Source organism: Halichondria panicea, chromosome 8, assembly GCF_963675165.1.
Source record: "Halichondria panicea chromosome 8, odHalPani1.1, whole genome shotgun sequence".
NCBI classification, from domain to species: domain Eukaryota; kingdom Metazoa; phylum Porifera; class Demospongiae; order Suberitida; family Halichondriidae; genus Halichondria; species Halichondria panicea.
The window spans coordinates 2,593,886-2,621,670 of record NC_087384.1 but is presented as its reverse complement, the minus strand read 5'-3'; the positions used below and the strand labels follow the sequence as shown (position 1 = coordinate 2,621,670).

At 40.4% G+C, this 27,785-nt stretch overlaps 6 protein-coding genes across 10 annotated transcripts; 4 read left to right on the top strand and 2 right to left on the bottom strand.

Moving 5' to 3' along the window:
* Nucleotides 1-2: 2 nt before the first annotated feature.
* On the bottom strand, nt 3-6,285 carry LOC135339440 (uncharacterized). The gene is made up of 17 exons (XM_064535537.1): nt 6,114-6,285; nt 5,741-6,052; nt 5,393-5,473; nt 4,555-5,249; nt 4,309-4,407; nt 4,178-4,253; nt 3,976-4,123; nt 3,228-3,316; nt 3,016-3,107; nt 2,886-2,959; nt 2,602-2,712; nt 2,202-2,489; nt 1,871-1,963; nt 1,535-1,691; nt 1,221-1,317; nt 1,101-1,147; nt 3-991 (listed from the first exon to the last, which is right to left on the bottom strand). Exons 1-17 carry the CDS (start codon nt 6,159-6,161, stop codon nt 76-78), a joined length of 3,423 nt encoding a protein of 1,140 aa, XP_064391607.1. The 5' UTR covers nt 6,162-6,285; the 3' UTR covers nt 3-75.
* Nucleotides 6,286-6,294: 9 nt separating this feature from the next.
* Nucleotides 6,295-11,093, top strand: LOC135339453 (ADP-ribose pyrophosphatase, mitochondrial-like). The gene is made up of 6 exons (XM_064535556.1): nt 6,295-6,574; nt 7,663-7,764; nt 8,727-8,919; nt 9,109-9,252; nt 9,514-9,598; nt 10,822-11,093. Exons 1-6 carry the CDS (start codon nt 6,348-6,350, stop codon nt 10,965-10,967), a joined length of 897 nt encoding a protein of 298 aa, XP_064391626.1. The 5' UTR covers nt 6,295-6,347; the 3' UTR covers nt 10,968-11,093.
* A 4-nt stretch (nt 11,094-11,097) lies between these two features.
* Nucleotides 11,098-17,255, top strand: LOC135339451 (uncharacterized). Of its 2 annotated transcripts, XM_064535554.1 has the most exons (3): nt 11,098-11,209; nt 11,321-11,338; nt 12,770-17,255. In XM_064535554.1, exons 1-3 carry the CDS (start codon nt 11,201-11,203, stop codon nt 13,748-13,750), a joined length of 1,008 nt encoding a protein of 335 aa, XP_064391624.1. In that variant the 5' UTR covers nt 11,098-11,200; the 3' UTR covers nt 13,751-17,255. The 2 variants fall into 2 exon arrangements, with proteins under 2 accessions (XP_064391624.1, XP_064391623.1); XM_064535553.1 differs by having other exon boundaries at nt 11,127-11,338.
* Nucleotides 14,132-27,782, bottom strand: LOC135339448 (notchless protein homolog 1-like). Of its 2 annotated transcripts, XM_064535548.1 has the most exons (13): nt 27,570-27,782; nt 27,120-27,294; nt 25,964-26,166; nt 25,737-25,834; nt 25,416-25,608; nt 19,685-19,823; nt 19,212-19,258; nt 19,058-19,154; nt 18,678-18,783; nt 15,536-15,578; nt 15,414-15,473; nt 15,002-15,129; nt 14,132-14,313 (listed from the first exon to the last, which is right to left on the bottom strand). In XM_064535548.1, exons 1-13 carry the CDS (start codon nt 27,729-27,731, stop codon nt 14,301-14,303), a joined length of 1,464 nt encoding a protein of 487 aa, XP_064391618.1. In that variant the 5' UTR covers nt 27,732-27,782; the 3' UTR covers nt 14,132-14,300. The 2 variants fall into 2 exon arrangements, with proteins under 2 accessions (XP_064391618.1, XP_064391619.1); XM_064535549.1 differs by lacking the exon at nt 14,132-14,313 and having other exon boundaries at nt 14,997-15,129; nt 15,528-15,578.
* LOC135339450 (uncharacterized) lies at nt 16,031-17,255 on the top strand. Its single transcript, XM_064535552.1, has one exon. It carries the CDS (start codon nt 16,105-16,107, stop codon nt 17,185-17,187), a length of 1,083 nt encoding a protein of 360 aa, XP_064391622.1. The 5' UTR covers nt 16,031-16,104; the 3' UTR covers nt 17,188-17,255.
* LOC135339445 (uncharacterized) lies at nt 19,846-24,289 on the top strand. 3 transcript variants are annotated; one of them, XM_064535545.1, is made up of 6 exons: nt 19,846-20,091; nt 20,222-21,744; nt 22,031-22,267; nt 22,961-22,999; nt 23,968-24,074; nt 24,136-24,289. In XM_064535545.1, exons 2-6 carry the CDS (start codon nt 20,244-20,246, stop codon nt 24,160-24,162), a joined length of 1,911 nt encoding a protein of 636 aa, XP_064391615.1. In that variant the 5' UTR covers nt 19,846-20,091; nt 20,222-20,243; the 3' UTR covers nt 24,163-24,289. The 3 variants fall into 3 exon arrangements, with proteins under 3 accessions (XP_064391615.1, XP_064391614.1, XP_064391612.1); XM_064535544.1 differs by having other exon boundaries at nt 19,846-20,118; XM_064535542.1 differs by having other exon boundaries at nt 19,846-21,744.
* Nucleotides 27,783-27,785: the final 3 nt, after the last annotated feature.

Below are 27,785 nucleotides of genomic sequence, written 5' to 3'. Positions count from 1 at the left end.
GATTTTTGGCTTGTAAACATTACCACACACTCAGTACAAACAAACCATAGACAACACACAGCACAGCTAGAACAGTTATAGATCGGAACTAGACTCATTGCAATTGGTTACAGATGTGGAAACGCTTCGCTCCCCCTCTTCACTTTCAGGCATTGGCAAGGATGACAATGTTTTTGTGTTCTCAATAATGTTAATAGATTCACTCGTCTTCGCACCACTAGTACTTTCGATTGATGCCTCACTGGGAACGTTTAGCTGTTGTGCAGGGGAAATATGTAGGTCTTTACTTAGGGGGAGGTCATTTAAAGCAATTTTTGATGGAGTGTTTTCCTCTACAGGCTTAGGGAGCATTCGCTGAGTCTCACATTTAGTGGATCCATTGGTACATTGAATTTCATTCATTTTGGTTTCTAGGCCGCAGATTGACTCTGGGTTACTGATAGCTTCAGTCTCAAATGGTAGCTTATCATTGTGATGAAGAAAATCTTCTGGTTGATCTGACGGGGTACCTTTACCCTGCGTCTCGCGGTTCATTAAGGAGCCCATTAGCAGTTCGTCATTGCTTAAAGATCTTGGTTTGCTCGGAAAAGAGCCTTTTTTCGCTTCTAGTGGAGAATTTTCTCCGATAAACACCTCCATTCCTTTAAAATCGAGTTTCTTTGCTCCCCATGATCTCTGCATAAGGGATGCAGGTAGAGTTGCTCTTTTGTCCTGCTGAGACATGGAACTCGACCGTTTTGACTTGATGTCATCAGGACGTACATGCAAGAATGATTTGAATTTTCGTCGTCGTTTTTCATTTGTAATAACATGCTTTCTCACATGTTTGCTCATCGACGAATGCTTTGTCTCAATATCGCTATTATCTGAATTGGACGAGCTACTGCAGGGTGTGTGTCCTTCTTCAAACAACGTTTCAAAATTCTTTTCGTCCGTGTTAGTGTTGGATCGTTGGCGACGGTGGGACTGACTCAGCAGGAGAAACCTCTTGCTGCAAAATCAAGAGTAATGTAATAGTTACGCTAGCAACGACATTACAGTTAATCATCCACTTACAAGGCATGCTTGGCATTCTACAATTATACATAAATTCTTCTTACCTTCTTGGTGGAGGTTGGATGATTCCAGACACGCCATGTCCCAAATCCTGTGTCATTATAAATTGTTACTGGAATGTATTTACGTACATGTACTATTGAAAGGTACTGATTGCTACGTACCACTGTCATTGCAAATTTGTACTCTCCAGGTACATTGAGTTGTGACTCTGTGAGAGCTAGCATGGAAGCAGGAGCCATTCCAATCTTTCCCTTGTGCCTGCATTAATCATAAATGAACATTGACGCACAAAAGATACACTTTCATTTTTGAACAAAGACATCCTCCGAAGAGATAATTGCAGATGTAACCATTGTAACAGACAGTAACGCATAGAGGAAGTTAAACAATTAAAGACCGCACGTGGTTACTGAAACGACAACATCAGTCATTTATTATTGTGTTCTGTTATACAGCCTTGCAGTTTACTGATCACCTGACCATCCACCAGCCACTGATGGACTTCTCAATCACTTCAATGGTGGCCTTCTCGGGAAAAGAGATGTCTTCTTCAATTTCTCCTTTGAAGGCAGCTTTAGTCACGTATTTCTCTCCGCTGACAACGTCCATTATTCTCATTGAGACAAACAAATCTGTACAAGTGTATAAAATTAATGATATAGATCTATCTATTTGTTTGTGATAGATTTGACTTCTCAATTAGAAAACTTTTATGGTGTGAGGCAGAGGCTATAATTATTACATGCAATATATATGGAAGACCTCTTTGTGCAACTGATGCAGCTTTAATGATGTGCTTCCTAGAACTTACCCTCTCCCTCCGGATATATTCTTCTGTCCATGGGCTCCAAGTACGATGCAGGAGCCCAGCCATGTCGACCACCAGCTGCTACTAACCACCATCCTGTACAAACAAAGTAAACTGCAATGGAGGACCATAGCTGGACAACAGCAACTGAGTTAAATTTAGGTTCAGCAGGAACTGCATGCTGGTCAATGTATTGTATTCCCTAAAAGTATGCTCATGCATAATTTTTACATAGATGCGTAGTACAAAATAATGCATGAAAATTACTTACAGTACGAGTAATTTTCAACATACACAATTTAGAACCTACACAATTTTACACACGTATAATTACCATCTTCACTCTTCTCAATGACTATTACTTGTGTCCCTTCAGTGAAACACAGCTGGCGAGGATCGTCAGACGTATAGTCCTCAATAGCCACATACTTCAGTGCGGAGTCCACGTCTGCTCTAGCACTATCAGTAAGCGCAGCTGGAGACACGAAACCAAGGTAATTCTTTATTGAATCTTCGTCTACATTTTGAGTTGGGTCGTATCTCTTGAGGAAGTCCCCGGGTATGTAGCCTACCCTCTCCTCTCCATCTTCACACTCCGGGCTCTGGCTGACCATCCACCAACCTTTACAAAGATGTAAGTATCGAGACAACAGTGTCATACACTCTATCGTATAAAGGAGCCGCTATTATTTTTGTCAATGTATGCTCCACAATTAAAGTTGGTTTTTTCTTACCAGTAGCTTCTCTGTTGATGACCTTTACCACCTCCCCAGCCTTCACTGACAGCTCTCCCTCAGATTTTGGTTTGTAGTCAGCCAGTGTGACATACTCTTCAAATGTACTGCCTGTATAGAAGAACACGGGAGGTCATTTTAAATAATCTACGTGTACACCTTTGCAATTATCACACAAAATAAACCGTGATATCCACTCGACCAATTACAATTGAATGTTTTCATGTGTTCATCGTATTTCTCGCTAGTAGAAGGCTGCAGTACATGTACATGTGTGTTCGTACCTGCAGGAACTTGTTGAGGGTAGACAGAGATGATGGACATACCCAACTCGGATTCAGTTCTGGATTTGGCTAGGCTGTGTATAAACGAAAATGTGTAAAAGCTGTATATTTATAAAATTTACAAACACACTTTTGCAGCTGTCTATCTCCTGGTTGAGGTCGAAAGAAACTGAGAACAAAATCGTTTCTAGATATCATCACATCCAATTCACAAAGGAGAATCTGCAAACAATACGTATACTAATTATAGTGATAGAAATAATATAAGGTTAAGGCCCTATGCTGAGTACACATTTGCAATGGACTTCCATTTACAGTTGAGAAGGGAGTCAAGTTGTTTACCTGGCAGTAGTCATTGATAGTCCCCAGTCTTTGCTTGATAACATGTTCATTGTTAGTACGACCAAATAAACTCAGCACATTGTCAATATCTGAAAATGAAATTATAACGAGTGCTACACTGTATAGCATTTGTAATAATTATGCCTCAGTGTGCATGCGCAAGCGAGGTATACAGATAGTGTGTTTGTGTGTGTGTGTGTGTGTGTGTGTGTGTGTGTGTGTGTGTGTGTGTGTGTGTGTAGACTGCTACAGCTGCTCAAGGATGAATCAAGTGCAAGTAAGAGTTTCTATAGGTTTCTAGCCATGTTTACTTGGGTTTAATTCGTGGATTTGCAAAATAATGCTTCGTTCTCGAGTTATGCCTAGTTTTGCTTACTTGGAATGCCATTGCAGCCTTTTCAGAAAAGCACGTAGCCAAACTTGTTCACCGAATGTTGCTACCCTACTTAGTAGTTAGCTCTGCACTAGAACGCTAGCTATTGGTAGCTGCAAGAGTGAGAAGAGAGCTGCAAGGCTCTGCGCTGCAGACAGCAGCCATTAATTTTAGACTTGAACTTTTGGCATCGATCGTTTTTAACAACAATCATGGCCGGTCATTGAGTTTGCATGCATGATTGTGGAAAGCTATTAGTAGCTTTATGTTATGTAGCTTTGGCATCTCCACCGAGGCATCAGCACCTGCGGTGCTTTCATTAGTGTTGGTACTGCACGGGTAGCTTATTTCTTCAAGTATATCGATGTGACTTACTTGGTAGAGTGGGAAGTACTTTATCGATCTTGCTTCCTTCCGTTTGAAACAGCTGCAGTAGTCGGTCATCATAGGTGAAAAACTCCCCATAGCGACGGTAGATCTCAAATCGTTGTCCATCAGACCATGTCGTGTGAATTACATACACCTGCCACAGTGTACATTTGTTATAACAATCTTAGGCAATACAAGCCATACTTACAAACACTCTCTCCTTCTTCTTGTATCCAATCACTAACACGTCACTGATGAAAATTTCACTCTCAGATTTTTTGCTCCTATATAATTATTGTATACAAAATAATGCCAAAGCATTCTACCTAATTCCCTTACTTTATTCTCGTATTTCGTCTAAAGAAGTTTGTTCTTTGAATACCTTCAGTTTCGCCCTGCAACTCATCAACCAGCTTCATCTGAGTGTGAGCTAACTCTCTGCACAAAAGAATAACGTGTATGGACAATGTACTTCAACAATTTATGCTAGAAATTAAATCTATGCCAAAATTGAATGCGAAGAGAAAATTAATGGCTAAACATGGGATATTTCACAAAAAACGGACTTAATATTACTATACTCACTCCCCAAGCTCGTCAACCTTTTCCTCCAGCATGTGAACCTTCTCCTTAAGCTCATTTCTCTCCATTATCACAGCTAGCATGTCAGATGTAAAAAATGTTGGCTTCTTCAACATTATTTCCCTCTCATCCAGTTCACTACTTGTGTAGTTAACAGCCACCTTTTGCAATGACTTTGCACGTTTTGGTTTCTTGGAACTTTTCTGTTTTCCTCGTGTAGAACACCTCCCGCCAATGTTGTGCTTATTCCCGTGTTCTCTGCAAGACTGCGTCAGCAACTGTAGTTTCCTGATTGAAAGTTCAGCTCTAGGACTCCTGATGACATTTTCAATATCGAGATTTGTCTGGTTACTAACGGCATGAGTGAAGTTTTCAGCAATGGTGGCTTGTGGCGAAAACGGGCTAAATCGTATTTCACTCCCAGTACTTAATTCTCCTTCGATCTCATTTAGGCTCCTTGAAAATACAGGCGTTGGTTCAGATTTTAATGAACTAGTATCCATTGATAGGTCAAACATTTGGTCTGATTGGTACGTGTGCTCTGACGACACTGCTGGTTGAGGCGATACTGTTGCCTCATTAGAGTGCTGTGGTTGTGAGTGAGAGGATGCAAGCAACGGTCTAGTACTAAAGTGCTGGTGACTTAAGCTGTTCAATATCGGTAGCTCCTTATCCCTGCTGATTAGGATCTCAGAATACTATAAGAAAAAAAGTTCAGTAAAGTATATGCACACGGTTGTTTGAGCAGTACAGCATTTGAGCAGTACAGCATTCAACAATCTGCATACACATGCAGTGATTTGGTGTTAGTAATAATCATTCCTATAATTATGCCCCTTACATCTCCTAGGTTTCCATCCTCACTGAAAATCACAGCATCCTTCAGTACCTCTTTGAGAGAATTATTCTCCTCTACAACAATCTGTAAAATTATTAACTATCATAATAGTACAATCATGTCAAATCATGTCAAATCAACCTTTGCAGTAATGTTGTGCTAGTTTGGCCTTGCTACACTATATAGGTCACCTACGTATGTGTTGAAATCAAAGACTGCGTACTCTTCTGGTGCAAAACAACTAATTGGGCAGCAAAACAATCATACATTAAGACCCACTACAATAGAGTTCATAATCACATGTCAACAATAGCGCCCAAATTTGTCAGGTCACAGTATCAATCAATGTACCAGTGTGTAATGAATAAGCTTATCCAAGTCATTGTGAGCTGCAGTGACCAAACTCTCCAATTCTTTCCTCTCCATTTCCTTTTTTACAGGTATTCGACGAGTCAAGCTAATTCGAACTGCATTTTTCCGAAGGCTCTCTCTATCCACGGACATTGGTTCTTCAACTGGAGAGAGAGACAAAGGTTGTCCCTCCATTTTGTCTTGAGTTGAGTTGAGAGCCTTTTCCGCCACACTGTCAGGGTGGCCATACAGGGAAGCTGAAGAATAGCGACGGTGAGACTCGGGGCTTGTGTCCGAAGAGAGGTCTGTCAACTGCATAGTATTTGTTTGTGAGTGCAGTGGGTGGATTAATTAATTATTAATGATCCCTTACAGTAGATTCATCAGATTCCTCTAAGAGATAATGCTTGCTGTCAGTCATTTTGCGATCCTGGTCTTGTTATTGCACCACAATAACATAAAAACAGCCTGCAGTATAGCAGCTAGCTAGCTCACTATTAGTTAATTATTATGAGCCCCACCCCCTTACAAAACTCAGACCCTGATCCATGTCATAGATGTTATCAGTGCAGTGGACGACCACTACCTCTCTGCCAGCCAAAGTTGCATGTCTTTTTTGTCTCGTATCTCGAGCATCACAGGACCTCTCATTGCAGTCAGGCACATGGCTAAAGTCAACAACTGTCGTCTGTTCAACTATCAAGACGGAGTGAAGCGGTTTCCAGTGCCTGAGGACAAAGTTTCATGGTCTGTGGACTGGCCTGAATACCAGCCTGTGGATCACACCCACCCTGCTGTGCTCAGGGGCCCTGTGTGGGCGGACCTGGATTTCAGGTGCATTCTGGTGTTTTCCAAAAGATTAATTTTAAGTAGCTACAAAATCCGATGCAGATGAATATCGCTTTCTTTTCCCAGTTGTCCCTTTATCGCCTGTTTAAGTGGTAATTTTAAAGCATAGATAAACGAAAGAAAGGGATAGCCAACGCCCCACGTGATGCTAGGTAAATGCAGTGTGTGATGTCATACCCTCTGGTTGGAGGCGAGTTGCGCTCAAGAAAGTACACAATGATCCCTATATCTGCTTGTAGGGGGCCTAAAAGAGAAATTCAAAGCAATCGGACATCATGCACACATACACCCAGCACTACTGATATCTACAGTTGCTATGTTAGTGCCGAGCTTTCTTTTATTCAGCTTGATTTGTGTGAAAAAACACCAAATTTCCGGTTCGTGTACCTCCATCTCCAATATGAAATCATGTACGTTTCACAGAATTAAAGCGTGTTTAGAACTGCATGGAACAAAGCATGTTTGCCAGCTCTCAATGCAGTGAAGTAGTGGCAGCACCATGAAAGGTTGTCCGAAGTCCAGAAAGTTTGCGTACCTCTCCTGCTCTACTGTATTGTGTGATCGAAGAGATGGTATTTGAAGGGCTTGGGAACAGACCTGTTATGGTTTGTAGAGAGTACTGACACCCCTTTGGAGCTCACTTCCTCATCACTTTGCATAAGCTGCTCTAAAAGATTACCGTATAGCGGGTAATTTTCGTGGGGCAAACTATTCGTGGTTTTCGTGGTTGAATGTCTGACCACGAATATTTTACCTACGAAGAAGCGACCCTTGCCTACCTTTACCTACAATCCAAGCAGGAACCACAAAAATAGTACCCACAAAATGTCTCAATATTGCTGAACCACGAATATTTTGTCCCCCGAAAATTACCCGCTATACGGTAATAGCCTATGTCTAAGTGTATCTGATGTCTCCTCAAGAGCTACCAACTATAACATCTTTTACTGAGTGCACACACCCCTTTTTACTCATTAAACGCAACTCGCCTCATCCAACGGAAGTGCTGGGCGTTGCCTATCCCTTTCTTTTGTTTATCTATGATTAGAGTTACAGTCATGTGTTTGTTGCAGGAAAGTGACTCCTGACACCCCTCCAAAATACAATGAGCTTGACGGTAACGTGGACCGAAAAAGCTATTCAGGGACATATGAAATTGTGAATGGACTTCCAAGGTACGACCCAAATACCATAATTAAGCCGTAGATGTAGTTTATGTAATTACAGCGCCAGAAAAAAATGTTTGTACTTCGGAGTGGTGCACTTTTAGAACCCCAAAATTTGTTTTCAATCTGAGCTAACGTTTAAATTATGGTGGCGCTTATGCACTACAGCTAGTGCAGTGTCCAGTGCAGTCTCTTAGTATATACTCAGGTGGATGTACTCATTCTACTGTTTGATTTTTGGTCTTTGTATGTTGCAGCTAGACATTATAGCAATTATGTATCAAATGCATGCACGTAGTACTGTTTTAGGCTAAAAATAAAAATAAGTGCCATAAAAAATAAAATACAGTAACCGTTGGTACTTGTTAGGACCTAAAAAATTGCGTTCAGTCAAGTTGGCAGTTGGCGCTGTTAATAAATCAAACGGTTCATCTAAAATTCGAGTGTATAATAATATATAGTTCATCGTACAGTGACTTGTTTCTTATGGGGTGCCGTTTGTGTCAAAACACCACAAGTTTAATGCACATAAAAATTCACTTAAAATTCATTTCAGTACATCAGTATCATGTTTTACTAAATCGTTGTCCATATTAATGTCCATGTGCTGCGTGTTACTGCAGCCTTGCACATGCATGCATAATGACAGATTGCCAGTGATTATGCTCCAACCTGCTGCTAGTGCTTGACTTTGAGTCGATCATAATACTGGCCACAATATTCGGCTCTTTCAGCTTGATACCACGTGGTAATTAAGTATTAAGCTGCAGCAGGAGTACGTTATGTACTCCTGCTGCAGTGACGTGAGAGCATTAATCTGGGACAACGGTTTTACTAAAAACCATGGCACGAAAGCGTTCGTCAATTTAGTCAAGTGGGACACCGATAAGTGTGTGTCGATTTTCATGTACACTATGTTATATGGTATGATTACAAAGGGCCAAATTCCCCCAAATATCTTCCTCCCCCAGAAATCCCATTGGACGGACAGGCATGTGTGGGCGTGGTTTGCTGGGCAGGTGGGGTCCGAACCATGCTGTTGATCCGATAGTTTCCCGCTGGAAGAGGGGAGAGGATGGTGCCAAGACAATGATGGAAGGGAAACCAGTGCTCGAGTTTGTGGCCATTATGAGGAACGACACACGTGACTGGGCCATCCCAGGTGTAAGTGGGTTTCTAACTTGACTGTGTTTACAGTATGCGTTTCAGTGCGGGTTAGCCGATTAATTGTCACCCGCTTGAAATGTTCTGCCACCCGCTTGGAGCAAGTAAATTTCCTACTTGCACCTTGTCAACCATCCGCTTAATATTTAACCCCTGAGGGATACTATCATGTCCATGTACATTAACCAGGGCATGATTGACCCTGGTGACACTGTCTCCCGCACACTGAGGAAGGAGTTTGGTGAGGAAGCCATGAACAGTTTGGAGGCAACTGAAGAAGAGAAAAAGGAAATCGAGGCTCATGTTAACGATCTATTCAAAGCAGGAGATGAGGTAATTCACAATCTCAGCACCTGTGTATTGTGAGGCTACTGTACTTAAAAGTGAGGGGTGCTTAAAATGGCACTGATGGGTACGTACTAGTCTTGCCAAGGTCATGTATTCTTTTGTAAGGCTACTGTACTTAAAAGTGAGGGGTGCTTAAAATGGCACTAATGGGTACGTACTAGTCTTGCCAACTTCATGTATTCTTTGCCCTGCAATAAAATGTTATCTGTGCTACACAATGGTACTATTTGTATCCCATTGTTGCAGGTGTACTCAGGGTATGTGGACGACATCCGAAATACCGACAACTCGTGGATGGAGACGGTAGCTATGAACTTCCATGATGAAACTGGTGGGTCAGAGCATATATAGATTGACGAGTTAGGGGGATTCGTGCACGTGATGCTTTTACATTGAATCTGCAATGGAGCCTCGAAAACTATCCGTGTTACGCCCTATTTTTCCGGGTAACTCCCTCAAAATAAGAAATTATGTTTCCTCGAGACATTCTCTTTCAGCAATTTATAACATGCCCAGTCTGTGAGCCACGTGAATAATGAAAGTACCGCGGGTGCTGGTGCCTCGGTGGATATGTAAAGCTGCTTGCTAATACACACATCATAATGTTCTTGCGGGCAAGGGCTCTTTATAGCAGGCTACTCTGTAAAAGAGTGGGAAATGATCGACCATGATTGATGATGAAAGTCTAAAATTAATGGCTGCTGCATTAGTGCTCTCTTCACTCTTGCAGCTATATAGCATTCTAGTGCAGAGCTATAACTACTAAGTAGAGTAGCGTAGCAACACTCCAAGTAGCCATAACCAGAGAACAAAGCATTACTTTACAAATCCACGAATTAAAATCCAAGAAAACATGAATAGAAGCTCTTACTTGCACTTCATTGATCCTTTAGTAGCTGTATATAGCAGTCTACGCAAACAGACACATTACCGTATACCTCGCTTGCGTATGCGCACCGAGGCAGAACTACTACGCTAGACCTTGAAATATAAATGAGCACGGAGTGAGTTGCACAAGCGTGGTTTCTGTGTGTAGAAATAGGTATTGTTGTGATGGCCTCGATTAAACCGCAGTGTAGCGCAGATGTTACTCAAAGCTCAAAGGTCCCTTTGTTTCCAATCCCTCTAACTATAGTCAGAGTGATTGTGATTGCATGTATATGTACAATGCTCAAACCTAATAAAAACTCAGTCCCCTTGTTCTATATTGTTCAATAGAATACTACAAGACCATCACATAATTATACAATATTTATACCGCCTTAGCTGTGTGCATAAACTAATCGACAAATCGAAAAGCCTATAATTATTATAGGTTTGCAGTGTGCTCAATCCCAGAGGAGGTCCGACAGGCGCGGTGCAGCTCAAGCAATTAGCCGCTGCTTACACTCAGCAAAAACATATGACGTGGGCGGATAATTATTGCTCAATCAAAGGCTAATTGCTTGAGCTGCACCGCGCCTGTCGTACCTCAATCCTATAGCGCTACTATAATTATATGTGGATATAATGATAGTAGTGGTGCCATGTGATGATCCTCCCTCCTCCTCACAGGTAGTACATTCAACAAGATTAAGCTGAAGGCTGGGGATGATGCTGGGGATGTCTGCTGGATGGAAGCCAGCAGCAAACTGAACCTTTATGCTAGCCATCTTGACTTCATTGAAACTGTTGTCAAACAGAGAAATGCTGCGTGGTAAATCTAGTTCTAGTCTAGTCCGTCGCGTCGTACAGTTTAGTTTTTGTCAGTCTAGTCTAGCTCTAGCTCATATCCTTTTTTGTTCTGTTGTTTGTTTTGAACACTAGTAGAGATTCATGACACATAATTATTGTAGTTAATTGGGTGTGGCTCTCATGACACCATAGATACTGTAAAAGTCTATAGCTAGCTGGTCTACCATACATCATAATCAACATAATTATACCTTATAAAATGGAAGTGGTAAGTGCAAATGCCATAGCTATAATTATATAATTATATAGTCATGTTAAATTCATAATGCATGATTGTTGTTTCTTCCCACATGTACATCTGCAATGGTATATGTTTCAGGGAACACCATATGGAGGAGTAAGTCCAACATTAGATCTAATATTAAAATGTATAGGTATAGTTATACTGCCCTTTGCAGCTCACTTGAAAGTTTGGAGCAAATAGTAAATTGCAAAAAACCACTTGAGATAAGTGTAACAGTTTACACAAGTAAACCACAATACTATAGAGCAAGGGACCAAGTTTAAATTTGGAAAAGATCTTTATGTGGATATATAGATCTAGCTATACCTAGTACAGTATTCAGCATAAACTACTAGTTGGGTAACCATGAAAAACTAATCCTTATCAAGAGGAGTTAAGTGGCGTACTATGTCATTGTGGCAGAGAATTGGAGACTGGTTCAGCAGCAGGCTGTTTCTCAGTCAACAATAAAAATAGCTAGACGAACAGGCAGTTTATGTCGTAATCAAGCTACTTCTACAGCCCAAACTTAGTACTTATAGAGATAGAGATTTGGCCAAGTTGTGGTTTTAAATTAGCTGTAAACTGTTACACTTACCTCAAGTGGTTTTTTGTAATAGTATACGATTTGCCTAAACTTCATGTGAGCTTACGTGAGCTACAACAAATAGCGTGAAAAACTACAACAACAAAACATAAAGATCTGGTGTATTCCAAACTTGGTCCCTTGCTCTATAGTATTGTGGTTTACTTATGTAAACTGTTACACTTATCTCAAGTGGTTTTTTGCAATTTACTATTTGCCCTAAACTTCGAAGTGAGCTGCAAAGGGCAGTACAACTATTATTTAAGGTTGCGGGTAAACAGTTTGCTCATGAATATTCATGATTTTTCTTATAATGATTTTTGTGAAACTATAAATGCCATGATAAAAATTTGAAGCACACACATGATAAATATATTGTGTATCATCCTGTATGACAAGTATCAGTCTTCAAAATATTTTCCAGTGGAAGCTCTGAGCGATCATCAAGTTACTAGAAACACCACAAAACTAGTAGTCATTTTAAACTTCCAAAAACACTTCTAGCTCTGTGTTCTTGCTCTTATATGATGCTTCTTACCATTCTGGAGGGCGGGTCGAAGCGTTTTTTTCTTTCCAGGCCAACAAACTCTCACAAAATAATAATATGTAGACTAACTCCACTTAAAATGGCGGCCAGAGCCAAGGAAAACAGCCTCTTGTGAGCTTTCAGTAGCCTTTTTTTCGAAATATCTCTTCGACCCGCCCTGCATATAGTGAAGCTACAGTAGACTGTACCTAAGCTTTATAGTAAAAATGTCTATTCGAGCCATAAAATGACTACTGCGTTTCAGCTGGACTTCCAGCTCATTCTAGCTGGAAAAGATCACTAGATCTAGCTCATGAATAATTAATGAGCAAACGGTTGACCGTAACCTTAAGACTGCATGGTCATAGGTGCATAACACCAATTAATAATAGTCTAGCCTGACAATTATGTGTGTGTTCACTCACGCGTGCAGTCTAAACAGATTCCTGAGAGCAGAGGCCTCTTTGTCATCATCCTTCTTGCCGACATGCTCAACACAATCATTCGAGAGATCATCATCGTTTCCAATAGTGATCAAGAAACAAGTGCTCTCGTAGCAGTGATTATGTTTGGACTCGTCGCTGTACTTTTCTTTGGCACACTCGCTTGTGGTCACTTCATCTACTTGTGTGTATACAAGCATCATTATTCGAGCTTTATAGTCTCAGCTATTCAAACTCTTGGAGCATTGCTTTATTTTTACGGCGACAACATTACATACATTCTTGGACAGTACGGGCCGGAACTTGGTTGTAACGAAGACTGTGTTACTAGCAACCGCATTGCTGCTTCGTTTTCCCTCGGAATGGCTCTAATCATCTTCCAACTTGTACCTTCTTTGATACACAAGCTTATAAAAATAACGAAAGGAAAATCACAGAAGGACTCTTATCCAAATTGGTTAGCTGCTATTGACATGGTTACGGTGTTGGTGAAAATGGACACACTCTTCTCTGCTGTTGTAGTGATGGTCGAGTCACCTGAATTTTGTAGCAGGTCCGACATTGCTACAAGTGTATCTTTCATTATTGCCTGCATGTTCATTGGCATCGTTGCCGAAATAATCTACTGGCTGTATGCGTTGTATTCCAACAAGGACAAAGACAGAATGTTTACTGGCTTGGTTACAGCTGGTCTGGTTGTCATGATAATCAGTTTCCCAATGTACATATTAGCAGACAACCATCAACCGCTAGATTGTGCTTTTGGCTGCGACTCCTTTGCTGCTAATAGGACAATCAACACCATGAATTGCAACAGGGCAGCCAATGCTAGTACAAGGATTGGATTCACCACAATCACATTTACTCTGATCGCTATCGTCTCTCCTATTTACTTTATCTGCCAAAAACGCAACTCTAAGGCTGTGAAGGCTACCACCAAAGATATTAAAATGCTTGAAGTTATAGCTTGAGCAATGAAATGAATGAATACCGTAGGTATAGATAGATGTATTATATCCACATAAAGATCTGGTCTATTGTTCCAAAATTTATCTATAGTATTGTGGTTTATGTAAACTGTTACACTTATATCTCAAGTGGGTTTTCTCAAGTGGGTTTTTTGGAATTTACTATTTGCCCCAAACTTCCAAGTGAGCTGCAAGGGCAGTACATACATGTAATCATGCATGTTAACATACATGTATCAAAATGGCAATAATGATGATGCTGCTGTATGTATCTGGTACACACTGCATGTATTTGCACGTATTGGGTGTTGAACACATGTTAGCTCTAGGAATTACAAAAATGCATACAATTAGATGAAATGGGATGGTACAACTTAGAATGCACATGCTACAAGAACACCATGATCGAGGTACGAGCCCTTTTACATACTGCATAATTTGGTACACTTCATGTAAATAAACATACAAGTCATAAAGTGAGAAATTATCTTAAAAATGAACACAATTATACATAATAAGACGTACACTGTCAGCAGTTCGGACATTAAATGCATCATCTTCTCCATCTGCGTGTGTACAAAATTGATAGAGATGAGGAGAAAGTCAGGTTTTGTCATTAATTACATGAAGTGCAGAGTAGGGCTTGCCTAAAATGTCGGGCGTCGCCGCCCTCGATCATTGCACGGAAGGAGGTTAGGAATCAGGCCACCCATAGTTTTGTTTTGGCCTGTTGCGCAATAGTACCATGAAATCATTCATTCTAAGTGGGTGCTATAGCCAATAGCAATGAATATCATTTATTAAAGCGGGTGGTTGACCACGTCTCTAGCATGTGCAAAATTCACACGTGGTAAAGTTGAGTAGGTGTGATCAATCCACTTGAGACACTGCAATCTGATTGGAGCTGGTGGAATTCCACAGAACAACACTTTCGATAGGTTTGATTCCCTATAATGTCCTTCCGTGCAACGGTCGAGGGCGGCGATGCCCGACTAGGTAATACCTACATGTACACTGTCAATCATCAGTAAGAATTAAGTGCATAATTAAAGTATCTATTTTTGTGTGTACATGATCTGCGATACACTCAGAACACTCTTCATACAAGTACTGTACATGTATTGGTACACAATTTAACTTTTACGAAGCCAATGAATTTAGAACCTGAAAGTTTATATACGTTTGATGCTTGTAAAACTTTGCAGTAATTAATACGTAGTTATTGCACAATCGTAAATGTAAACAGGTACTCACAATTTGAGTACTTTGTCACGTCCTCCGCTGGCCACTTTCTCACCGTCAGGACTCCAATCTACAGAAAACACCTCGTCTGCGTGACCGGGCAGATCCATTAGTAATTTCCTCTCTCGAATATTCCACACCTAGACAATGTACAATAATTACGTTTACATCATCATTATGAATTAATACGTATACAGTTGCACTGTGTACATCTAAACCAAGAAATTATCTTATGCAGATCGAGCATATAAAAATTGGATTTAAACAAGTAACAAAGTACTGGTCCTGGCATAACTAGAACCTGGAATCCAAGGCACTCCCAAATAATCACTATGAGTACACCAGCTTCCTACAATGTATTTAGGAGCTAGTATATACATGTAACGTGACTGTAAGGTGTATGCATACAGACTGAGTAGATTACCTTTAGTGTACTGTCAGAGCTGCCACTGCACAGAAGTCGACTGTCTGCTGACCAAGCAATCTGCAGCAGAGATAACTGCCATGACACCAGCAATTTACACACACATGGACTGACCTACTGACCTGATACACTGCACTGACATGACCTCTTAGACTAGACAAAAACCTGCAATGCAATACAAAGTGAAAAATGTGGAGCAAGAATTGTAAGCTAGGTTGATTGATAACACAGCTATAGTCACTCTGTGTTCATAAATTCATTTGTGTGGTCACTAAAACTGTTTCAGTATTTTTTAAAGCCTACTAGGATTGGCACTACTTCGATGTGTAGCTTAATTGCCTTTTCACTTGATGTGTAGCTTAATTGCCTTTTCACATACTTCCCCATGTAATTGTATCTCAGACTGAAAGGCTATAATATTATTTGTACAATGGTCACACCACACCTATAAACAGGCCATATATCAAAGCTAGGTCACCATCGCAGTATTATTCATGTCATAACCACATTAAACAGCTATAGAATTCCGTAACCACGGCATTCTCACTGGAATATATGACTTTACACTAATGACACCACAGACAGCCCATAGATATAATTATAGTCCAAGGTTCAGAGCAGTAGAATATGAATCTAGTACTGACTTTTTTTGACTACTACAGTTCTTGTGTAACTGCTGCCAGCAAAAGACATGGAGCCAAGCTACATTCTTCTTACACTGGAACTATTGGATGTCTTACCACTGGCTACTTTGTATGCAGCTTTTGGCATGGTTCTATATCTTAGTATTGCCTTCATATATCCTATCTACATTACATACCGTGTAACCTGTGGTCAAAGGAGACACAAAGCTCCAAAGGAGAAGAATAAGGAAAAGCCTAACACAAAGGTGAGAAGGATCAACCAGTGGATAGCAGAGAAAGTGAACACAATAGTATTCACTCTGTATGGAGAATCAGACAAAAACATAACAGCTTTTCTCAAGAAAGAGAGTCAATATGGAGTCAAAGAGATGGACGATAATTGGAGACAAACTCAACTATCGTGGCTTGCTCTAATGTTGAGGCTGAACGCATTCACACTGCTAATGAGCTCTTTACTAGCTCTATGGGAGAGGTTTCTTATTGAGAGGACAATCGAATGTGACGACAAGAAAATATGCTTTATAGGAACCACAGATGCTACGAGGGGTTGGCAGAGAACACCTATCACTAGTTGTGATAATGTGACTGAAACCGATCGAATTATCTGCTTTGAATTTGTGTACAGCGTGGGGGATGCTGTTGGCTTGGCAGGAGGTACTCTAACGTACGGCATCTACACGATGAAGTTTGGTGGTATGATTATACTAGCCTGCTATAAAGTGCTCAAAAGATGCTGTAATCAAAGAGCCTATCGACTGATAGCCATCATTATCCAGCAATCTCCTGTTATCATTTTGCTGGTAGCTGCAGCCCTTTCAATGGCTTTTGTAAGGTACAGAGATTTTGCCGTCTATGGAACTTTTATAGAGGCGTTTGGGATTGCATCAATTTTCGTACTAGTCGTTGCTACCCCGTGGAGTGTGCTGGTTAATGATGAAGATGAAAAAAAGCCCGACGTAGAAGGCACAAAAGAGAAAGAAGGTGATGACTCGAAACAAGAGCACAATCAAGACAGCCAAATAGAAAAACATCGATCGTATGAAGACTTAGTGGTGAAAGTCGTTGAGTTAAACCTTTCAGATTCGGAGACAGAGAACAAGAATGACACCACTTCCGAGACTCCAGTGTAATTTATATAATCTATGAGACCGTTTTTGTAGCATTATAACCATGCATGTGATAATTAAGATAACTAGAACACTGAGAAACCCTTGTCAGTTACATTATATATATGCATGTAATAGTGCCCTACAACAACATAATTATGACGTAAAAAATATGTGAAAAGCAGTAATATATAGTTTTGAATGAACATGGGAACATATTATAGCAGAGAAAATATATAGCAGCAACTAACAGGGTAACGAAACTAAACTATAATTATGAAGGAAAATCAGATATGAACGTGACTGGTAAGGGTGCATGCATGGTCACAGACGTGCACTGCATGGGACAGCAGAGAAACCTAGATTGTCACGAACAGGGTACCTGCAGGCATGCGTACACTGAAACCGGGGTAGAAACAGCAAAAAAAACCTGGAGTATCTTCCCATGAAAGAAACAGGGCTCCATATGGCAGTAGCAGAGGAGGTTGGACACGATCACGTGCACCACTTTTTTTTACTGAGCTGGCACAAAAATTGACAATGAGTTGTATGTAACTTCTAGTTGGTGTTGCACAGTCATTAGAGACTGAAGGCAAACTTTGTGTCTCCCTGGCTTGTTTTGATATCATTAACCAACCCTATCCCTTCTATTCTGGCGAGATATCAGTGCATACAGTATTTACTAGATTCTTGCCAGCCACTATATATGTATAGTGCAAGCTGCATACAGCACCGCTAAACTATACTCTATCCTCTAATCTTGGTCCAGCCAATCAACAGACACAGCTAGTCATGTGTTATATGTGTTATAAGCTCAGCAAAGCAAGAGTAGCCATAACTTTTTAACGGTATCTATGATAACGCGAGCAGAGACCTTAGGAATGTCACATGATTGATGACGCATGGCCAACCTCCTCTGTGGCGGTAGTGCACATGTGTAATGGCATTGCCTCGAACTAAAGCCGCGTTAGCTAGATCTACCTACATCGTAGCTATAGCCAATGCGCAAGGTAATCTTTCTTACATGTAGCCTTTTGCTCGCTTTTATTTGACAAAGTAATCTTTCACTGTTAAAACTAACAACTTGTTGTGTTTAGGCTATTCATGCTGCAAACGAAGAGCTATATGGCATCTAGTGAAGACTCAGAATACACAGACAAATATACAAAAGGACTAGTATACCCCGAGGCTGCCTATGCATACCGGCCGGCCTCTCTAGAAAAACCTTGTCACTTTCATTAATATTTTTTGCATTAAACTCAGGATGAGTCATACATGTACTTTAAGGAGGTATACATGAACTGTGCATATTACTACATACGTAACAATGTTTTGCAAACATGCGATTTTATGGTATTTCAACAAAAATCAGAGCTATTATAGTACTTGCATATAAAAATCCTTGCCTGATAGCAAATCACAAAACATTCTTTTAATACATGTATAGAGCGCCAAATTTCGCAGAGGTTTAATTTCCACTCGCAAAACACCGTAGCAGTAAAATGGTCACTCACTTTCCTGTCTTTCCGTCCCATAATTTTACTGACTTGTCAAATGAGGCACTCGCTATCAGTCTCCCATTGGGAGAAAAGCACACCTCGTTAATCAGCTGTTGGTGGCCTGGGGGGGGGGGGGTAGGAATTTGAGTAATGTACACTTAAGCTCTAAGATCTTGTAACAAATTAATAATGTTACTGTAATCTATACTGGCGTAATTATAGATACGTATAGCACAGCCCACGGCTACATACAATACACAATACATAAATATGGAGAGCGTACTTACTTATGGAAAGAAAAACGGTAAGGATCATAATTCACTTAATAGCTATTAATGTAAGCCTGTTTTACGTACATACATTTTGTCAGGGTCTGAGGTATTGTTCTAACCAACCTGTCATTCTAGCTAGGTGCTTCTTGCTCTCTCCTGGTTGCCACAGAAATAGTGTAAAGTCGTCAGACCCTGACACCATTCTTTCAGGCTCAGTGCCCTGGAGAGAGAGCATACTGTGAGTTTGTCTTACACATAGTCATAAAAAGGAGCGTACCTTTAGTGAGTTGTATCTTGCCAGCGCTCTAGTTTTCAACTCCGCAGCTGCAAAATTGCAAGACTCAAATCTTGTGACTACCATATAATTATTACTAGAATATTTTTTTGAGCATGCGATTTTCGCCCTTGATCAATTCGCAACAATAAAAATAATTGCAAAACCTAAATTAGTATAGTAGAATATGTCTCTCTATTATACTCTGGAACCTCGATTATCCGGCTTGGCAATTTTACTTGTTCATACTAACTTGTTAACTCATACTAACACTGTACGACAGTTAATAGATCGAATGTTGAAGTAATTAATTGTTCACACACTCCCTTGCACACAGATACCAAACTTCACCGCCTTTTAGGAACCGTAAAATACAACCATGCATGTAAGCCTGTTTTACGTATACTGGGTCTGTGTACAGACAAGTATTGTTCTAACCAACCTGTCATTCAAGCTAGAGAGAGTATGACACTCACATGACATTCCCTGTATGCCAATGTGCTCCAATGCCCTGTCAGCCGGATCAAACGCTCCTGTTCTCAGTGCATAGTCTGTGCTCAGTGCCATGGTGTTCACCCAGTGACCGTGACCCTGGAGAGTTCGACACAGGACACCCTATAGAAAGGAGATCGAGACATCAGAAAATTACAATCTAAAAACAACAACGCTTCAAGTTACATAATTGATCGATATTCACGAAAACAAAAACCATATATGGGACGAGTATATTCACATACGTATTTGCTGAGTCATACCTGATACTTGATAACCTTTCTGTATAAAGTTTCGTACTAGATAACATACATACCGTGCTACGAGTGTATTCAGAACAAACAACTGGTCTTACGGCGAGAAACAATAAAGCCCTTATCAAGGACAAAAGGTCATACAAGACTCTCGTTCTAATCAGGTTCTAAACATTAGCCTTATATATTATATTACATGTACATAGCTTGATCAGTTTTCTAAGCTCTATTGATTTCACTAAATATGGATTGTGCATTCTTGTATAGATTTCTTAAACAGCTCCTTCACATGTTATTGTGCTGTGTGGATTTTATGGCACACAAACTAATGGTTGTGGCACACAAACTAATGGTTGGACAGTCTACGGCCATTCTAGTACACACTCATCCCGAACACAAGGCTTTAGAAAGAAGCTATGACAAATTAGTCAAGGGTATACAACAATCACCTGGAGGTATCAGGACTGCCTTAACACCACTAGGCATCTGGTCTCAAGAAGATGTTTCTTACCTCAGCAATGAATCTCACGATCGTATAGAACATGCTAAAAGAATTGTTGATGTAATGATGAATAAAGTTAAGATTGATTCTTCAATATACACAGACATTATTAATATCCTTGAAGAAGAAGTGTGGCTAAAAGCTAGCTTGAATGTGCTGAAACAAAACTATAAACAACTAGTTCCACCAGATACTGATAGCTCTGATTCTAGTGATGACAGTGACTGTGATGAAAGTGATTCTGGTGATGACTCTGACAATTTGTATTCTTTCCAAGTCAAATCTAAATCTTCTTTTGAACTGTCTCAATTTTCTTCTACATGTAGAGGAGAGGATTTGGAATTCCAAACTGAACAAATCCGGGGACAATTTGCTAGTCTCATAACAAGTGGTATGATGTCAATACCAAGTAACAGGGATCGAGACGAGCACCAAAATTTAATATTCTTCTTGTCTGAACTGAAAGCATTTCAAGCGCAGGACACCGATGCTAAAAGGAAATGTATGCTCTTCAATGAGAAACATATAAGGCGTATGAAGAGAAAATGTTCTTCAGTACGTGACGTTTTTGAAAGTATGCGTGGATATTACTCATGGTTTGACTTTAGACTAATAGAAAAAATTATCAACACATTTTGCAAAAGAGATCAGGAAATTAATAAATCATTAAACGATTACAAAGCTGCTCTGGAAACATACTGTAAGGCGAGACTACACCGTAATAATGTCAGAATTGTTGCTGGTCCAACCGATCGATACCAGTGTGTTTTTTTAATTGACTGCAAATACAGACAAATGAGAATCAGCACTATTCGAAACATATCAACGATAATTTGTAACGTGTTTGAGTTAACTGAAAGAGGAGCACTTCAGTTTCATGCAGTGGAAAAAGGATCCGTTATACTGATCTACACCATGCCACAACATGTGGCAAATATTGTGTTTCCTTTGACACGACAACAAGTTGAGGCACTAGAGCAAAATAGTATTTACTCACAGGAAGGTACAATATATACAGGGTCGCTCAGCTCACGACAATCTTTGAGCACATCTATAATACCTGCTATGTTTACCGTCTTAGGAGCTGCGATTGGCAACATTGCTGGTCCTACAAAATTGGCTGCTCAATACAGTCCCATTAATAGTGTTTCACATCTTCCTGCATTCTCAGCTGCTACTGGTCTTGTACTAGGCATTATATTTGGTGCATCCCTAGGATATATAGTGCTTGCACTGTTTGAGATGGTGTTTTCACTACTTACGGCTATCTTTAGAGTATGTCAAATCGGTGAGTTCTAAAATATTTAGAAAGCATTCTTCGATGCTGCTGATATTGTTTTAGACATTTTTGGTATTGTGTTTGACACAACTGAAAAACTTGATTAGAATTATGATCAATATAGTACATAATTAAACCATGTAATTAATCTCTATACGTACTTACAGTGTTTTTAACGCAGTGGGGATTATCGATTATTGGCCCTACACCATTGATTTACTGCATTGACTGAATCTGCCAATACATCTACTCTGGATACCACATGTATTTACCATGTCTGCTTACTGACACACAGATCTTGCAACCATTATTATTACATATGCGAGAAGAAGCATTATATTTTGGAAGATACTGTTTACACCGGAAGGGTATTCTTTACTAGGAGCAGCATTTGCTGCTCTTCAACATGAAAACCCCGACACGTCATTTCCTGTCTGTTTAATGTTCATCAGCCTTGTGTGTGGAGCTCTTATTGGAATATTGATTGGGACTATTCTTTCTACCATTTTCAAATACTCTTTTCAAGCTCTGGGTAAGTTAGTGTATGACTGTACGATTAGATAGGTATGGAACAACTAGAAGAAGTACTCACACTAACTTTGAAGTCACTGTGGAGGAACGGAAACATGATATTATAACTTTATTTCATAATTATGCCTCGGTGCGCATGCGCAAGCGAGGTATACGGTAGTGTGTTTGTGTGTAGACTGCTACAGCTGCTCAAGGATCAATGAAGTGCAAGTAAGAGTCTTTATAGGCTTATAGTCATGTTTTCTTGGCTTGCTATTTGTGGATTGGCAAAACAAAGTTTTGTTCTCGAGTTATGCCTAGTTTTGCTTACTTGGAATGCCATTGCAGCCTTTTCAGAAGAGTCCGTAGCAAAACTTGTTCACCGAGTGTTGCTACTCTACTTAGTAGTTAGCTCTGCACTAGAACGCTAGCTACTGGTAGCTGCAAGAGTGAGAAGAGAGCTGCAAGGCTCTGCTGACTTGCAGCCATTAATCTTGAACTTTTGGTATCGATCGTTTTTAACAACAATAATGGTTGATCATTACCCACTACTTGAGTTTCCCTGCGATTGCACAGCAAAATTAAAAATGTTCATCATGATAATTATAATCAATGCGTGTATAAAAGCTTTACGTTATGTAGCTTTGGCACCTCCACCGAGGCATCAGCACCCGCGGTGCTTTCATTACTATAATAATTTATTATATATACTCAGATGGACCGAGATCATGGGTCTGCTGGAAAAGATATGGCGGTACGCTACATACATTCATACTCAACATGCTAATACACACTATAATAATACTGTGCAATAATTTTGATAAAGGTTTACATAATATCAGTATGCTTATTAGCCAAAGGCGTCGTAGGTGGCCACGGGTTATACATGTAGTAGCACGCTGGTCTCTGTGTCCATGATTCTGAGCCTGCATGCTCACCTGGATGCCAGATGCCATGGCGGTGCGTGCGTTCACAGCAGCATGGATAGCCTCAATACATTAGTTAGTGGACAGCTTTGTTGTCTAGTAAAAGCTAAGAAGCTTGAACTTGCATGGCGTTTAGCTAGGTATATATACGCCTCGTACCGCGTTAACCTCGAGTCCATAACACGCGGCTTTGATCTGAGGCGCTTTATTACAAACGCGCATGCAATTTATAATTCCATGCAGGCTTCTAAATTTGTGACTCCAGTTTCTTTTCTGTTACAAGTTTATATCTAATGCTAAGTCGTGCAATACATAATGCAGTTCCCAAAGCCTAGGATATACAAATCAAATTAATATTCCGCAGAATGCTCAAATGACCGAAGTAAAACTGCGAAATTAACGCTATAGGGTGTTTGTCCCAAACTTTCAAGCAAGCTACAAACTACAGTATTTATAGTTCACATTTTATAGCATTATGGTACAACATAATTAGAACTGTAACAAAACAATTATACCGTATAGCGGGAAATGTTCGCGGGTGTACATTTCCGTTATTTGGCTCCAGAGCCTCCAAAAGAGGGTTATAATATTCGTGGGTTGTAATATTCGCAGTTCAATGCCAGGAAACCACACTGACCAATAGCTTTGCATGTGAAATACCGGTGCGTGGGAGTTTATCCCAGTTATAATTTTTGAGTTAACTGCTCTGCCCTCGAAAACGCGAAATGTGCACCTCATGAAAATATCCTGCTATAATAGTACCTCAATCAACACTCACATTCTAACACACACGCAGAACCTATGCTAGTAGCAGTTGTGTGCATTCGACATCTTATACCTGCAATTATGAACATACCCCAATACAACGAGAATTTCACACTTCCAGGTGGATTCAATGTTGAGGTTAGTCCAATTAACTCCTGAGGCTCCCAGTGTTTATCATGCATGTCTATTCATTATACAGACCATGATGATGCTGGTTTCTTTATAATCAGGTCACAAGCCGAGAGTTAGCACTTTATTGCTCTAGTGCTTATCATTCTTTAATCTACTCAGTTTATAACATTGTTGTTGTGTCAATGAAATGTTCATACTAAAATGAAATTTTTTTCATTATCCTCGAGACAAAAACCGCTAAATTAGTTATTACATTCGAGGGTAAGGTCGTTTTTAAGCCGCAGCTATTTCCCACCTCGCTATTCCGGCCAAGCTGCATGGTCCCAAGGGTGACCAGATTAACGAGTCTACTGTAACCCTTTTCCATTGTTCCTGGTACGGGATCACTTCAGCTGTAAATACGTACTTTACCTCAAATAAAGGCGGCGTGTACTTTAGCTATAGCTACCAATGTGCAAGTTCAAGCTTCTTAGCTTTTGCTCGCTTTATTCGACAACAAAGCTTTAAAATCAAAATCTGCCACCATTAAAACTAATAACTTGTTGTGTAAAGGATATGCATGCAGTAAACGCAGTGCTATGACATAAAGGTAAGCAGACTCACACGTACATTACAAACACGTACATTACAAACAGACAAACTAGAGCACTGAAGTGCTAACCCTCGGCTGTTGACATGAATAATAAAAATCTACAGGCAACCAAAAGAGTGTTATACAATAAATTGGCTAAGCAGCAGGAGCTATAATTCTAGCTTTCTACTTTAGTGACCCTGTTCCATTGTTCCTGGTACAGGATCACTTCAGTTATAAATAACTCATGTGCAAAGGCACTGATTTAGTATCCCCAGCGTAGCGAGGGTACTACAAGTGGCTGAGAGTTTTAAATTACATGGACACCGACAAAACAAAACAGTGCCTAACTCGTTTAGATACTAGTATATGTATAGTGTGCATGTGCAAACCTTGTCTTGAGGCTTACTACATTAATTTTACTTTGCTTGACAATGGGATACAAGTTATATGCTAAGTCTCATAATTATACCAGGGCTGTATAGCTGGTTATGTTCGAGGCACGAACATTTAATGCTTCGAAATTGGTTTACACTCTCCACTGTAGAGACGCGGTCATTTGAACCACTACGCTATCCTCGAAATGTTTAGTTTGGGCAATCCGCGAATATTTAGTGCCTCGAAAATAACCCACTATACAGTAGTATACATGTACCTCCTCTAAGACCCTTTTCCCATGTACCTTCTCATGTAGATTTTATCAACTTAGTGTCTAATAATTATTATAATAGTGTATCTATTAATTGGGGATTCTGCGCTTCCATAAAAATTCTTACATCTTTAGCTCTCCAGACTTTGATGGTTCTGTCCTGTGATGCAGAGAATAGCAGACCTTCCCCTCCCCACAAGATGCAGGTCACACTGTGAGTGTGGCCTGACAAGATGAGGGTGGTCTTATACAGAGCTACGTTCCATATTCTCACTGTTCCGTCCTTAGAGCCACTCGCAAGCAGCTGACATTCAGGGTCTCTTTGGGAAGCACAAATACGTTATTTATAGCATTCAACACTAATGTACATTATATTAGCAACGCGTTAGGTTCAAAGGTCAGGCAAGCATACACGCAGTAGTACATTGGCATGCAATTTTCCACTCACAGGTGCAGTGGTTCCCAAGTGAGCCATGTTATCCATTGCTTGTGGCCTATCAGAGTGTGACCCATCTGCTTCCCAGTGACTGGGTCCCAAATACAAACCTGAGGTTGAACACATAATTATTGTAAAGAGCTGCACTGTATGTAAAAGATGCATGTGCTACATATCCTATCGATTCATTCAAGGATATGATTGGGAGGTGAGTAGTGGTCAACAGTTAATCAACTAACCTGGCCATTTTTACAGCCTGAAGCTAGTTTCCTACTGTCTGGTGACCATGCTATGCAGAGCACCCAGTGAGTGTGTGCCTTGCATGTGTGCAGTGGTGTCTCTGTAAAGACGTCCCAGAACCTGACTGTCATGTCCCCCGACCCACTGGCCAGCTGACGGCCGTCAGGACTGAAGCACACTGCAATTACAGCCTCACCGTGACCTGAATATAGGAGAAACGGCAAAAGGATTTATGGCTAATCCTCCTGAGTCTCCAACCTCAGCCTGGACTCTTAAATGTACAGACTCTAAGAACCATTACGGCATAAGGGCCAACTACTTCTTCTGCCACAACCCAGGTCAGCTTTCACCACCTGGGAATGATCCCAATTATCATAATATTAATCCGGCAATCATGCACACAATGTACTGTTAATAAAAGGTTTTTTACACTAACGGCCACCACTAGTAACGTGGGAGTTATAATTATAACAGAAACATATTCAGAATTGACATTAAACCACCAATTAACAGACAGTATACAGAATGGTGGTGACCTCTATTAGTACTTATACCACACTTACGTCACCACAAATTGATCTCATTGGTCAACAGCTGTAGGATATATAGAATATTAGCATACAGCCCCAGGCATGCACAGTTTTTCAAGTTGTTTTTTAGTTTTTTCATTTGTTGAAGAAAGTAAGCAAAGAGAAAAGAGCCATGCTTGACGGTACTAAGACTCAAAGCGACGGCAGAAACACGGAAGGTGCTCTCCAACAAGATGGCAAAGCTTCCATGGGTCCATGGGCGCGGTTTAGATACATTTTATCCAAGAAGAGCTTGCAACTCCAGTAAGGGACGTCGAATGGTCAACGCTTGGACCAAGGAAACTCTTGAGCATCTGTAGGAGTCAACATGTTGCTCAACTAGCTCTTTGACGGCTGCAAAATCCAGCATAGTCTTGTTTTTTTTTTGCAGTCTGCATCGTGATTGAATTGTTGCTAGGGGGAGGTCCTTTTATAGTGCTGCGGTCACGTGGTATAAGTCAGATATGCCACACCTACTCGGAGGACATGCACCCTATATATCCTCCTCTTAGGTGTGGTATATCCTATACAAATAGTTTATAATGATTCCATTAGTATTGCACTAGTATTGCACTAGCTCTCCCACCTGGTATGCTGCTGGAGCATCTGGTGACAGCCTTGACTTTAAACTTGTCTTGCGGCTGATAGAGTATCTCCAACATCTTTTCCCTCTCCTCTTTGCCAATGCTCTCCAGCGTCTTGGACAGGGAGCCACGGATCTCAATATCATCCACATAAAACTCGTATGCATTGCCATCCGCCTAAACAAACAATCAACACACAATATTGTGCACAGGTCTCTCAAGGTGCTCGTAGTGTCTAGGCTAGCCTGACAATTTAACACTCTCCACATTCGAATATTCCCCCCAGACAAAAAAGAGGTTGGGTATGAGACTATGTCTATAACTCAGACTGATGGATGCAAGAAACTGATCAAAGTAACCTTCTGAAAAACTAACTGCCTTGTACAAGTTGGTGTAGATTTATAATGCTTGTCCACGAGCATGTGTAATGTAAAAGGCTTAATAATTATTACATCTTGCAGCACAACGTTGCAGAGAATGGCCAGTGACTCTGGTGTTATGTCGATTGGTAGATCCAGAGGTGTGCCAACCAGTTGGCCTTCATCATTTTTGAACTGGGCTAATATTCTCTTCACACTAAGTCCTTCCTTGATCTCTTGCTCATCCATTTCCATGATTTCTAGCTAGCTAGCTGTGTGCCACGTGGGTAGGAATTTTAATTGCAACAT

Bases quoted from the DNA above. Each gene is read 5' to 3' on its own strand.
- LOC135339440 (XM_064535537.1), bottom strand. From the start codon at position 6,161: ATGACTGACAGCAAGCATTATCTCTTAGAGGAATCTGATGAATCTACT. The intron at 4,408-4,554 runs GTGAGTATAGTA...TCTTTTGTGCAG, and splicing joins AAGGTTGACGAGCTTGGGGA to AGAGTTAGCTCACACTCAGA. The intron at 2,960-3,015 runs GTGTGTTTGTAA...GTTTATACACAG, and splicing joins GGAGATAGACAGCTGCAAAA to CCTAGCCAAATCCAGAACTG.
- LOC135339453 (XM_064535556.1), top strand. From the start codon at position 6,348: ATGTCTTTTTTGTCTCGTATCTCGAGCATCACAGGACCTCTCATTGCA. The intron at 8,920-9,108 runs GTAAGTGGGTTT...TACATTAACCAG, and splicing joins GTGACTGGGCCATCCCAGGT to GGCATGATTGACCCTGGTGA. The intron at 9,599-10,821 runs GTGGGTCAGAGC...TCCTCCTCACAG, and splicing joins GAACTTCCATGATGAAACTG to GTAGTACATTCAACAAGATT.
- LOC135339451 (XM_064535553.1), top strand. From the start codon at position 11,267: ATGCATGATTGTTGTTTCTTCCCACATGTACATCTGCAATGGTATATG. The intron at 11,339-12,769 runs GTAAGTCCAACA...TCACGCGTGCAG, and splicing joins AGGGAACACCATATGGAGGA to TCTAAACAGATTCCTGAGAG.
- LOC135339450 (XM_064535552.1), top strand. From the start codon at position 16,105: ATGGAGCCAAGCTACATTCTTCTTACACTGGAACTATTGGATGTCTTA.
- LOC135339445 (XM_064535542.1), top strand. From the start codon at position 20,199: ATGGATTGTGCATTCTTGTATAGATTTCTTAAACAGCTCCTTCACATG. The intron at 22,268-22,960 runs GTAAGTTAGTGT...ATATATACTCAG, and splicing joins ATACTCTTTTCAAGCTCTGG to ATGGACCGAGATCATGGGTC. The intron at 24,075-24,135 runs GTTAGTCCAATT...TTCATTATACAG, and splicing joins CAGGTGGATTCAATGTTGAG to ACCATGATGATGCTGGTTTC.
- LOC135339448 (XM_064535548.1), bottom strand. From the start codon at position 27,731: ATGGAAATGGATGAGCAAGAGATCAAGGAAGGACTTAGTGTGAAGAGA. The intron at 15,579-18,677 runs GTGAGTGACCAT...ATTGCATTGCAG, and splicing joins TGGGACGGAAAGACAGGAAA to GTTTTTGTCTAGTCTAAGAG. The intron at 15,474-15,535 runs GTCAGTAGGTCA...TCTCTGCTGCAG, and splicing joins ATGTCAGTGCAGTGTATCAG to ATTGCTTGGTCAGCAGACAG.